At 38.9% G+C, this 12,721-nt stretch overlaps 1 protein-coding gene across 4 annotated transcripts in view; it reads left to right on the plus strand.

Annotated features, from left to right (window-relative positions):
- Positions 1-11,118, plus strand: part of gnb1a (guanine nucleotide binding protein (G protein), beta polypeptide 1a) — a 32,862-nt gene extending 21,744 nt beyond the window's left edge. For all 4 annotated transcript variants that reach the window (XM_030422478.1, XM_030422479.1, XM_030422480.1 and 1 more), the window contains exons 5-11: positions 2,173-2,236; positions 2,944-3,106; positions 4,185-4,251; positions 4,719-4,920; positions 5,343-5,559; positions 8,329-8,444; positions 8,849-11,118. In XM_030422478.1, the coding sequence (XP_030278338.1) occupies positions 2,173-2,236; positions 2,944-3,106; positions 4,185-4,251; positions 4,719-4,920; positions 5,343-5,559; positions 8,329-8,435 (820 nt within the window). In that variant the 3' untranslated portion in view covers positions 8,436-8,444; positions 8,849-11,118. The remainder of the gene's footprint in view (positions 1-2,172; positions 2,237-2,943; positions 3,107-4,184; positions 4,252-4,718; positions 4,921-5,342; positions 5,560-8,328; positions 8,445-8,848) is intronic.
- The last annotated feature ends 1,603 nt before the right edge of the window (positions 11,119-12,721 follow it).

The raw sequence follows: 12,721 nt of genomic DNA on the forward strand, positions 1-12,721 counted from the left end.
TACTTAAGTTTACACTTAAGACCTAACGAAACATTGTTTCCTGGTAGAAAAAGGGTGCTTGTTACTAAATCCAGTTGAATAGTACTTTGTATTGGTGTCAACAGAGGGGGCTTGAATATAGAACTAGATAATCTTAGTCTTCATGAGATTATGGAGTCATAACTGATGTCCACAATGTAAAGACTACTTATGAAATGCAGATGACCAACCAGTTGTTTGGTTTTTATTGTTTTTATGATTGCTAGACATTAATGGACAGAAATGTTGCGAGCAGCATGCCTGCACAATTTATAACAGGCCTTTAATCATTGTTTCTCAGAAAAGCTTGGAGTCATCATGGATGCCAGCCTCTTAAAGTTGTTCTCCTTAGAAAACTTACTCATCTCACACCTGTATTTGCTGTTCCTCTCTTTAGCTGAAGAAAACAACAGCAGAGCAAACAAACGCTTCCACTGTTTGACTGTATCACAGTTACTTAAAAAGACTTCATGAATGATGAGCAAACTGATTTTGTGTTTGCTCAAAATCAGGTTTTTGTTCAGCTTTAAAATTGATTTGTAGACAAAAGAGCAATAAATAGAATAAACACGGTTTGATTTGTTCATCTCACCAGACATTGGTTGTCTGTTCCCAACCCTGTTGATGTCAAAGCTTTGTTCTGACTAGAAAGTGAGCACCTCAAAGCATTGCGTCATCATCTTCCAGCTGACACACACACAAACACCCACTCTCACTCACTCCCTCACATTGCACTGGAAGTTAATAAGGGAAATAATCAGAACCTTTTTTTTTTTTTTGACATCTTAGGCTTTGATTTTCTTTTAGACTCAAGTTCTCAGCACAGACCACTCAGTCCCCTGCTTATTATCTGCTGCAGTGTGCACATGTGAGCGCGTTCCCGCCAGCCCGGTAGTTAAGATTTGCATAGTCCCAGCAGGCGTTGATGTGTTCACTCCTTTTCCTGTTCCTATGTGCATTGGGGCCATCACTGTGGTTACTCTTGGATTCACCCAGATAGCAAAGATGGCCTCAGAGGTACCTGAGAGCTGTCTCTAGAATGAAGAAGCAGGTTTCCTATCAGAATAACTTTGCTCCTCATGCAGACTCTGCAGATTGTATTTGTAAGGAACATACACATTATGAAAGCAATTAAATGGTCCGGAAAGTACTCAATGCAGTACATGAATTATATAGAAGTGAATCGGTGTACCTCAGCTCCAGTGTGGGTAAGGTCCATAATGTGGTATTTTTGATATAGCAGCAGCTCTGAAACAAAGATATGATGTATTTGTCTGGCAGGTACTGTACTAAAAGCCTTTACATTTATTACCAACCATGATTTTAGTGCTTTAACTCCATACATTATAGGGCTTTCATCTTTCTACCAATATATGTAGACCTAGACATGTAACAAATTGGATCACCTGGGATGAATCGCTTGCTCTCTGTTGTCAATGCACGTATCCAAAAATAATTTTTTCTAGCATGTTTTCCCCTGTTACATTGCCATGTAATGTATCTATAATGAATATAACAAAACACAAGGAGGTACTGCAAACCCCATACAGTAATCAGTGCAGCTGTAATTGTTTGCATGGCGACACATTTTCTATTGTGTTGAGTCTGTACTTTAGCACATTGGAGTTTAAAAAACATAAATCACTTGCTTTGTTCATATCCTTCCTAATTGCTGTACAGTGCTGCAGGACAAAGAGAGCTACAGTTTCTCCACTGTACATCCAATATTGATAGAAACACCTTCAAATGAAAGCGAAAGTGAGCACAATGCGAAATGTAATACTAGCCAAACACTTAATCACTGCATTGTTGTTTCACATTATGCATTCAAATATTCAAAAAGAATGCATTGAAAGGTTAAAAATAAGCCAGACTCTGACTTATTGTGCATCACTCACTGTTATTTATGTCAGTGACGGTCACATGACAGATGTATATCAATCACAAAATTGGATAAAGGATGCCATTTTTTGTGTGTGTGTTAAAGTACATATCCACATATCCAGAATCATCATTGATTAGACCTGCTTGCAGTCATCCTTCGAGATGTATTTGTCTTCTGTTTCAAACTGAGAAAAAAATGTTTCCTCATGTTTGAAGGGGCTGGTAATTGTATATTGTTCCATGGTTTTATTGTATTTTTCTTTTCATCAGGCTTTTGGTCAGTGCCTCCCAGGATGGCAAACTCATTATTTGGGACAGCTACACCACAAACAAGGTAACACCAGCATACTCCACACAAGTGAAACAATCTCGTCAACATGCAAATCTTGTGTGAACAGTGACTCTGTGAACAGTTATAATTCCAAGCTGTATTAATTGGACAGTGGACCAATAAAGACAACTGTCAGCATTACAATGGAGTAAAATTAGGCTATAAGAGGACATCATGAAATATTAAGTGGCCACCTCTAGCTTATGAGGTTAAAATACCTGTCACCACTAGGCATGGGACAATATGAAAATGGCATGCCATTATTATCCTGTCCGAAAATAATGTCGATTCAAGAAATTATTCCGTAACCATCCAAATGTGTGTCAGCTCTTCATGTGGCACTTAAACATACCGAAAACATTTTACCATACATTTTGTGAACCAGATTTTCAAATGATAAAGAGACTTGGTTTGCTAAATGGTCATCAGGTGAATCATTGTCTTTACCCATTCATCAATAGCTTAAGTAAACAATAATCACTACTCCGCTCATGTCTGTCAGCTATTTGATTTAGATTGACAAAGTGCTGAGTTCATTATAAAACAATTCACAAGTGTTTGAGGATGCTAAGTAGTGCTATTTATAGTGGCTGTTGTGCCCTTGAAAGGTTAAGTTAATATTGCGGGCAGACTTTGTCACATGCCCTCCCCTCTCTCTCCCTTCTGTCACTGCATGCTATCTAATATTAAATCTTCCTCCTTCCTTCCAGGTCCACGCCATCCCATTGCGCTCCTCCTGGGTGATGACGTGCGCCTACGCCCCTTCTGGGAACTACGTCGCCTGTGGAGGCCTGGACAACATCTGCTCCATCTACAACCTGAAGACCCGCGAGGGAAATGTGCGAGTCAGCCGCGAGCTGGCCGGACACACAGGTAGGCTAGAAACACTAGTATGCACAAATCAGTCCCAGAATCTGCCATTAGATCATATTTGTTCAGGTACTCAGTATGTGCTATAAAATGTAAATATTTGTCTGCAGGAACACTGAATTCTCTTGATTGCTACCTTATTCACATTCAGTAGTCCTTGCTTATATTTACTAGTCATAGTATGCTTAGCTGTGGGGCTACAAAGAATTTATGGATTTTAATGAATTATAATTCAATCTAGTCTAAGATCTGCGTGTGTTAGCTTGCCAAATGACAGCAGGAAGAAACTGTCAAATGTGAAATATTGATAAACAGCACTGGCCATGACCATGATCAGCCAGCCAGTATGTGCGGCTTTCTACAAAAGGACATCTGAGGGACAAGAGAGGTCCAAAATGTCATGTAGTCATAATGTTATCATGACAGAGCTCTGTCACTGCCTCTTAAAGTAGAGGTCTTAGAATTGGATGACTCTAGGTGGTTAAAGGTAGTGCGGATAGAATACTTTTACCAAGTGTTTTGTTCATATTTCAAGCATCCACAGACAGTCAAATATAATCCCTTTATCATATGCTCTGTTTTTACTGGTTAACTTCACGTACTGATGTAAACCAAATTATTCTAGCACCCGACAGATGCCAGTCTCATGGTGTGTCTTTCTCGATAAAAGCAGGAGCTGGTCGAGCCGTATCCCAGCGTAAACTAATGAAAGTGTTGAGCTCTTAGGCAAGGAGCATTCATCTGATCAGTGTCACATGATGCAGGAAGTGTGTCAGCATTTTAGTTCTAGTTCCCTTGCTATAGGGAGGGGTACATACACTCGGCCAGCTAGTAAAGGATGAATTATGGGAGCGAGTCATGAACCAGGAGATACCCTACAGCTTTTTTCTTTTTTTTTTTTTCTGGGATTGAATTAGTCAATTCATTCCCCCGAAATCTAGAACGCATAGCGTTCTCTGAATATTTGCAATAGGATCTCTTCCTCTGTGCAGACAGTAAGGAAATGAAGCTTCTTCCTTTTACAAGAAAACACAGTCAACATAAATGAATAATTCAATCAATGTGTTTTGATTCCTGTCAGGTTACCTGTCCTGCTGTCGCTTCCTGGATGACAACCAGATTGTCACTAGCTCTGGAGACACCACCTGGTGAGTTGTGGTACTGCACCCAGTGTTTTCCAATACAACACCCCACCACAAGCCACCGCCTCAAAAATCACCATAGAGTTAGCTCAACATCAGCCAAATAGAATTACGTAAAAAAAAATGGGGCATCATAAACTTTATTTGTGGTCAAAGAGCTATTATATTTGTTGGCGTGACAATTGTAAGAGGTTCCTACATTTAGTCCACCCTGTGTACATTTTTCTGTCAACAATATTTATTGGAACATTCAGCTTTCCATGTCGATATTAAGATTCTCAGTCAGAACAGTTCACCATCGCCAGTGAGCTAACATTAAAAGACGAGTCCTAAGCTCCAAGTGTCTCTCTGACTAGGCTACATATACTTCATACAGCGTCACGTATGGGGTCAGTCAGATTTAATCTGTGCTCCAGATGTTGTTTCGTAGATTGCAGCAGTAGGTTGACAGTGTTCTTTCTGCTGTCTTGCAGTGCTCTGTGGGACATTGAGACTGGTCAGCAGACAACTACATTTGCTGGTCACACCGGTGATGTCATGAGTCTCTCTCTGGCGCCCGACACCAGGCTGTTTGTCTCTGGAGCCTGCGATGCCTCGGCCAAGCTCTGGGACATCAGAGAAGGAATGTGCCGACAGACCTTCACTGGCCACGAGTCAGACATCAACGCTATCTGCGTAAGGCCTCACACACACACATACTTAGAGTTTGTATACCAATCATGTCAGGGTGTCAAGTCTCAAGTCATTCAAGGCATGTCCAAGTGAAAAATGTCCTGAGTTCATAGTGAGTTTAAAGCTGAGACCAAGTCCTTACAGTGAATGGAACCGTTACTGCTACAAAAATGGTGCTACACAAAGACAGCACACTAGATAATTGTTACTGAATCAGAATCCATACACTTTTCATGATCTCTACTAGGAAAGTAATGATTTCGTAGCATATATGAATGCACTTAAGTGACTAATGGAACAGTGAAAAAAGGTGTGGGTACTGTTGCACAACTTCAGGAAAATAACAAATGTAATCATGATGACTAAATAAAGACAGTCATTCTGTGTATAATTTGCTACAATCACTCACTTGACCTTTGTTGCAGTTCTTCCCCAATGGCAACGCCTTTGCCACGGGCTCAGACGATGCCACCTGCCGGCTGTTTGATCTGCGTGCTGACCAGGAGCTGATGGTTTACTCACATGACAACATCATCTGCGGCATCACCTCTGTGGCATTCTCCAAGAGTGGCCGCTTACTGCTGGCCGGCTATGACGATTTCAACTGCAACGTCTGGGACACTTTGAAGGCCGACCGTGCAGGTAAGCCACCTGGCAGATGACCTATGTGCAGTACTGACGCATTTTTCCATGCCAAAACATACTTTCATCCAAAACAGGTCTGGTAGATACTGGACATGACACATATTTTAGGTGACTTAGCAAATCCTCAGGCAAATATCCACCCAAAAACAACTTTTTATTAACAGGCATTTGATGTTGCGTTTTCCACCTCAAACTCTGTTAATTTCTGTAATTATCATGGAGGATAGTGGGCCAGATATATCATAAAGTCCGTATTTCCTGGTCTGTATCCATTACTGTGATGGCACTTTCAGCAGCCTGACTAACCAGCCACAAATGTCAGAGTTCAGCAACAGTCCCAGTCAAAAATGTGGAAGTGCCACAGTCCCAGTTATTGGTCAGAACTCGATCCAGATGTTAGTTGCTTTCTACATCTCATCTTTAAAGTGGATTGGTCTAGTTCAGTAGTGAACACAGACAACAGAGGAGCATCGAGATCACCTTGCCAGTTGCTCCTCAAAGCGGGCGTGGCTCTCACTTTGTTGGTTTTGAGAAGTTAGACATATTGGGAGACCATCAGCTCAGCACAGCACAATGTACTGAGGTTACACTGCATCTTCACTGCTTACTGAATAACAGCAGAATGACCAGGGGTTTTGAGGCACGTAGAAAACCATTAACTGAAGGGAGAGGTTCCATGTTGTGGGAAAGTGTGTATGCTAAAATATAAACTGCAGGTATCACAGAGTCACAGTGAGAAGAGCACTGAGATGTGGACATTTGTTTAACTGCAAGGTTAGGCAGGTTTTTTATCAAACACAAATTAGTTTATTCATTTAAATTGCTGCTGTTGGAGTAATATGACAGTGATGACACATGTACTTTAGATATTATTATTAATGAAAGTCTTACTAATATCCAGTTGTAAAAAAGAAAAAGTTATTCAATTCCTTGTTGTACAAAATTGCAATTTCGTCAAACTGTAATTAATTTTTTTTGTTGAGTGAGATAGTTTATTAAAGTGCACACACCTTATACTGTTATGAGTGCCTTCCTATAGACTTTGTCATGATGTGACATCATTTTTTGATTTCATTATCTGCATCTGGAACGTTTAACAGCTGGTTTGTCAATTTCCTGTTAAACACTACCACATAAGGCAACTGAACATTTCCAAACACGGTTGTGAAAAGTTTTCTGACTAGTACCACTCAGAGAGAGGATACAAGAAATGTTACAGTCGGCCACCCAGAGATGTGTGAACACTCAGAAGGAGCTGCAGGGTTCCATGGCTGCAGTGGGAGACGCTGTCATACAACGACTCTTGTCTGGCTGCTTCACAAGTCGCAGCTTTATGCTTGTTGAAAAAAAAAAACTCACATGACATCTGGACTAGTGTTTGCCAGAAGGCAACTCTGCAACACTGGGAAATAAAGTAGAGGAAAATGTAGTATTATGATCAGACTGTTAGCTGTTAGGCTGTCACACTGAATGCTAAATTTGGTGATGCATCAGTAGATGCACATAGACCCTACATTGCTTGGTATGGCTTCAAAACAACTTTTAATGTAACCAGCAGCCAAGTCTGTGTTTCTGAGGATCCCAGGACTTAAGAATTCTTGTTAACTCACACATAACTAACACAATTTCAGCAGTTTTGCAAAGAAGAATAGGGGTCAAAATGAAGTGGTCAGATGTACAACTCTGATGCAGATCTGTCCACATGCATGTGATTGGTTCTTTTGTTTTTACAAAGTCTTTTGTTCATTCATTTGTGGGAAATTTGTGTTACTTTGAATTTAAAGCATCTTTTTGATGGTGACTTGTGATGATGAATACTTTTTATTGGCACTTTACATCCTTTTTATATTTGATGTAGATATTTAGGGGAAATTGTTGACCCTCAGAGGATACAGGAGTTTAAAAAATGCTTTTAGAAATGGTAACTTGGTCTTAAACTGGTCAAAAATACAAGGTGGACAATAGATTGACAGTGAATTTCTTTACACTGGGAATTCATTTCTTCTTTGGTTGTTGCTTTTTGAATAGCATTGTCATGTAGTGCCCCTACTTGAAATGTGTCATTATAGCAGACTCTAAGTTTTATATTGTGCCACCAGTGACTCTACAAACACCTTTTCATTGTTCTTGACCAAAGATCAGCAGTCAGATATTGCTGCTGTACAAGTGTATACAAGCTGATGGTTTTATGATTTTGTATGCATAGTATTTTATAAGAACTTGTGGTTGTAGTAGAATACTTGAAATAGTAATAGTAGGCCTCAATTTAAAAGATTTTGATGCGTATGAAAAGAAATTAATATACATCTGGGAGAGCAGCAAGTGTTGCCTGCTCCTGCAGTGAGGACCCCCTTCTGGAGCCATGAATACTTTACAGTTATTGACTGCATCGTGGGATAGGGATCAGAGGAGGCCCATATCTGAGTAGGCTATTCCAAATTCACACACGTATGTGATCAATTTGTGGGTGGAATATTGATTTTCAGCATATTGGGTCAGTATTGGCCTTTTATCATTTGAAGTCTAAGGGCTCAGCTAACAGCATCTGGAATTTATGCTGCTCTTTGTGGTTTGTACCAAACAGCCAAAAGACATTGTCCTTTTGTCACATCATGTTTCCAAAATTCCCAATTTAACAATTATGACTTCAGTGTACAGTACATTATGATATCCAGTGAATCAGTGTGTATAAGTCTAACCTAGCATATGGGATCCATCAGGTGGAGCAGGTGTGGTGCTGTGTCTTAACCTCTGGTGTGTCTGCAGGTGTCCTGGCTGGTCATGATAATCGGGTGAGCTGCTTGGGTGTGACCGACGACGGCATGGCAGTGGCAACAGGGTCCTGGGACAGCTTCCTCAAGATCTGGAACTAGAGTCTGAAGGTAAGTGATGAACTGTGCAACAGTGGAGAGAGTGGGGTGGTTCATCAGGAATGGTTAAGTAAGGGCTTCAGCCACATAGGACCTCGCCTAGAGTTTGTACTTACTGCCACCTGGTGGTTTGGATGGAGGGTGCATCATATGAACATAATATCACATCAGCTAGACATAGTGGAACTATTGTACTTGTGTAAAATTTTACTGTATTCAAAATGTTCTTTTAGATTTAGAAAATTCTCAACTCTTGAATCAATATTAAGATAGTACTTGAATTTAAACTGAAACGTGACTAAAATAATGTTTTAGAACAGTATTCGTCTGCAGCCCTTGATTGCCTGGGCAATGGGATATTAAGTTGAGTGAGGATAATCAAATAATGTGTTTTTCTTTTGTCTGTTTGTTTCCAGATGGCATCTGGACTCCAAAGTTGAGTGGAAGACCATTCCAACATCACAATGTTCAATTTTATTGCATATCCAATCTTTTCAAAAACACCATGATACTGACTCCAAACACCCCAAAAAACTATCAAGGGCAAAAATTCTCTCTCTCTTTCTCCCCTTCTCATTTAAAAGAGCACAATTGTCTGTCACTCATTCAGCTACTCAAAAAGAAAGAAAAAAAAGCTCAAGGAATTTATAGTGGTTTCAAAATGGAACGGAGGGGAAAAATTGTGCATTCCTCCCATGACCATGGTCTGGTATTGTAGTAAGTGAAATACAAACACCCCACCGCCGCTGCCGCCACCGCCACCAAGGAAACATGTCCTGCGTCCTCATTATACACAGGTCTGAGTGAAGGTTATTACATGACAGTGATCTAACTCTTAATAGCTTTTTGGCCATGTTTATATATGTTCCTTTGTTGTTTTTCATTATTTTATTTTTTTTTGTTTAAGAGAAGTAGATCAGTGAACTGTCAGTTAATGTTTAAAACGAGGATCAAAGCTTTGTTTTATTTCCTAGTCTTTACACATTTTAGAGAATGTTTTTAAGTTGGAAACTAAAAGAACCTCCAGATCACGTCATTTTAGATCCAGCTTTATCCCACTGGAGAACAAAGTGAGAGAATTGAGCTTCAACAGGGAGTCCTCAAGCCACTTCTGGCCCTTCTGTATATTTAGTCCCATGATACTTTTACTGTTTCTTTTTTTCCAGTGTAGTCCACAAATCTTTGTTTGCACAAAAATTAAACTTTGCATATATAGAATAATGTCTAAAGAAAAAAGTTAACTAACCAAGCACATGCTGTTTATGATAATGAATGCTCGTTTTTAAAACGAAAAACAACAAAAAAAACAAACCATTTTAACCATTCTTACACCTTTTTGTCTGGCGACAGTGTAGAATAATTAAATGAAGATTAACCCATCGGATCATAATCCACCCCTCCCCACTTTTTTATTCTTTTTTTCTTTTTTCTTTTTTTTTTTTCTCCTTTAATTTAGTTTTGTTTTCCCTGGTTTCTGTTGCCCGTGGTTGGGACCGGTGATGTGATTTGGTCGGGTAGGGAGTACCTCCACTTTAGCCCGGTTACAATCCGGACGTTTCTCTTTTAACAGAGGTGCCCATTCCGTGCTTGGAAATGCAGTTACTACTCTGTGAATGACATGTTGTATAAATCAATGTTTGAAAATAATGATATTGAAACTTTTTAAGTTAAAAACGAAAAAAAAAAGATTTTGGTTGTCTGCCATGGGTGGGTTATCTCTTAGAATCGCATGCTGTAGAATTGCTTAAAAAGGTGCATATGGAATTAAGTCCTTTGATGTTTTTCTTTAAGAAAATAACCTGTTGAATATATCAATACAATGGTATTTATATTTTTCTTTTTTCTTTTCTTTTTTTTTTTTTCCTTCTTTTTATTTTTGGCTACTCCGTGCATACATGATTCAACTAAAATGTCAAAGCTATGCACTTGAGAAGCAAACCCTGCAACATAAACGGTTACTTGGTCCATTCTTGGGAGGGATTCCACAAATTAAGAAGTATCGTAAATGTTTAAATTGTACACACATGCATACATACATTCATTCACCTAAACATACACAATCTCAAATGGAACAAATAAATTTTCATTCCTTCTGTAGCAAACACAATTCCACTTACAAAGAAAAACATTTTATAACAGGTTTTTTTCTGTCCTTTAATAAAAAATGAAAAAAAAAAATCTTGCAGCATCTGAATGGCAGAATTTTCTGTTGTTCCCTTCTCCTTGTAAACAGAGACGCTCTTTCTTTAGCAGTAGTGACATTTTTTCCATTCTGTTTTTTCTCTGCGACATTCTGTACAAAAAATGTGCTGTAATTGTGCGTTAGGCCTGGAGTTGGCAAAAAATAAAATGAAATAAAAAATATTAAAAATTAATTAAATTCCCTTTCCTTTTCTCTCTTTCTCCATCAAATAACTGTAGAGCTCTGCACCCCCACTGTTCCCTTTTCACCTTTTGTATTTAATTTTAAAGTCAGTCAGTGTACAACCGAAAGCTGGATGCAAGATAGAAACTATATTAAAATGTACTGTTATTTAAGATGTAATAAAAAGCAGTTTGAGATGACCTACTGTGTTGAGTGTGATTCACTTAGAGCGGTTACCACTGAAGCTAGAATGTTGCAGACTGTTTGGTTTCCTTGTAATTATGTTCAAGTTAAATAAACAATTTCTTATCCACTGTTGAATCAGCCTGGCTTCTCTGTACAGTTATTTGCACATAGTCTTCTCTTTTTATGAAGGTAGCCATGCATTTTGGCTGTAAAGGACACCTTAAAGTCCTGTTTTCACGTGGAGTTACTGTGAGGCTTGAAACTGTAGGCTGACTTGACAACTTTTTCTTGTAATATCAATAAACATAGACTGTAAACTGCCAGGCCTTAATTGCCTTGCTTTAGGTCATTTTGCTCATTAGCTTATTTATTCTTCACTTCCTTTAAGTGCTGGTCCCTATGAAGCTCTAGGTTGTCGGATTTTTTTGAAAAGGTGCCAAAGGGTCAAACTTTTTACATTCCCTTTGTCTGACCTTTAAATTTTAGTGTGTTAAAAAACACTTAAATATATATATTTTGCCCTACTTTCTTAATTAGTTACCATCATATTATTATTATTATTATTATTGTTATTAATAATAATATAACAACAATAATAACAATAATTATAATGCATTTTATTTAAAGGCACTTTTCAAAGCCCTCAAGGGCTTTGAAAAGTATTATGTACTTCTATTAAGTGAGTACATAATAGAAACATGTACGACAGCACAGGAAACAAGTCTGCACCTTTTTAACTTTAGAGGCGGGTCGTCAGTTTGACTCTCTAAATTCCCTCTGCTTAAACAGCTTGGGTTGAAACCTTTATATAAAATAAGTGTACTTTTGTGCTGAGCAAAAGACATAACTAATAAATGGGCTAATCAGTCCACTAACATGATGATCAGAGGGCCGGAATCTGTGCTCACAGGGCTGCATTTGACTCAGGGGCTGCCAGTTGAACAGATCTGATGTATCTGCTTCCAAGTGCCCTGACCTTTGTTGCCCTCTATTGGGCATAAATCTGAAATGCAATAGAGGAGTGTCTTCTGCCGGATTAGACTTCGAATGTTATATATTTAAATCAAGATAGTGTGTAATTAACAGGAGAATATTTAAATAGATTTAATGTAATTTGGTGAAACATTCAATCATCATACTGTACTCCGAGTACAGAAACCAAATGAAAATACTGTTCTTTGTATTGTAATTTTATTGTTGTTATAGCAGCAGTCCGGGCAGTTTCACTGTACAGTTTGTCCTCTTTGCGGAGTTAACACTAATCATCCAGCAGTGATACTGCAGGCTAAATGATAACGTCAAGAACTCGCTTATTTCTCATGTAGCATTTGCTCACATGGTCTGTGTTAGAAATTGCGAGGACATTTGCGGGAAATCAAATTGTTATCGCTGAATCGGGTTCTGCACAAAGTGATGGAAAGTCTGATTGTGACGGTTGTGTTGGTCGCCGGCTAGTTTAATGTGCTCAGGTTTGAGATTGTCCTAAACAAGGTGAGCTTATTTGAAACATTTGTTTGATAAATTCGTTCATGTAAGGCCGGCAGATACAATTATTTTAGAACCTGAAATACTCTTCAGGACACGTTCGCTGTCTTCGACACAATCAACACCTTGTATCTCTCCCAACCAGACCGACTGCATTTTTCGGGAGAAAAGAACCAAACGTAGGCAAGATTAGACCACGACCTAAACCAATCCGTGCCCATGCCCCAGGTCACACACCCTGAGGGGAGATAAG

This window comes from Sparus aurata, chromosome 7 (genome assembly GCF_900880675.1).
Source record: "Sparus aurata chromosome 7, fSpaAur1.1, whole genome shotgun sequence".
NCBI classification, from domain to species: domain Eukaryota; kingdom Metazoa; phylum Chordata; class Actinopteri; order Spariformes; family Sparidae; genus Sparus; species Sparus aurata.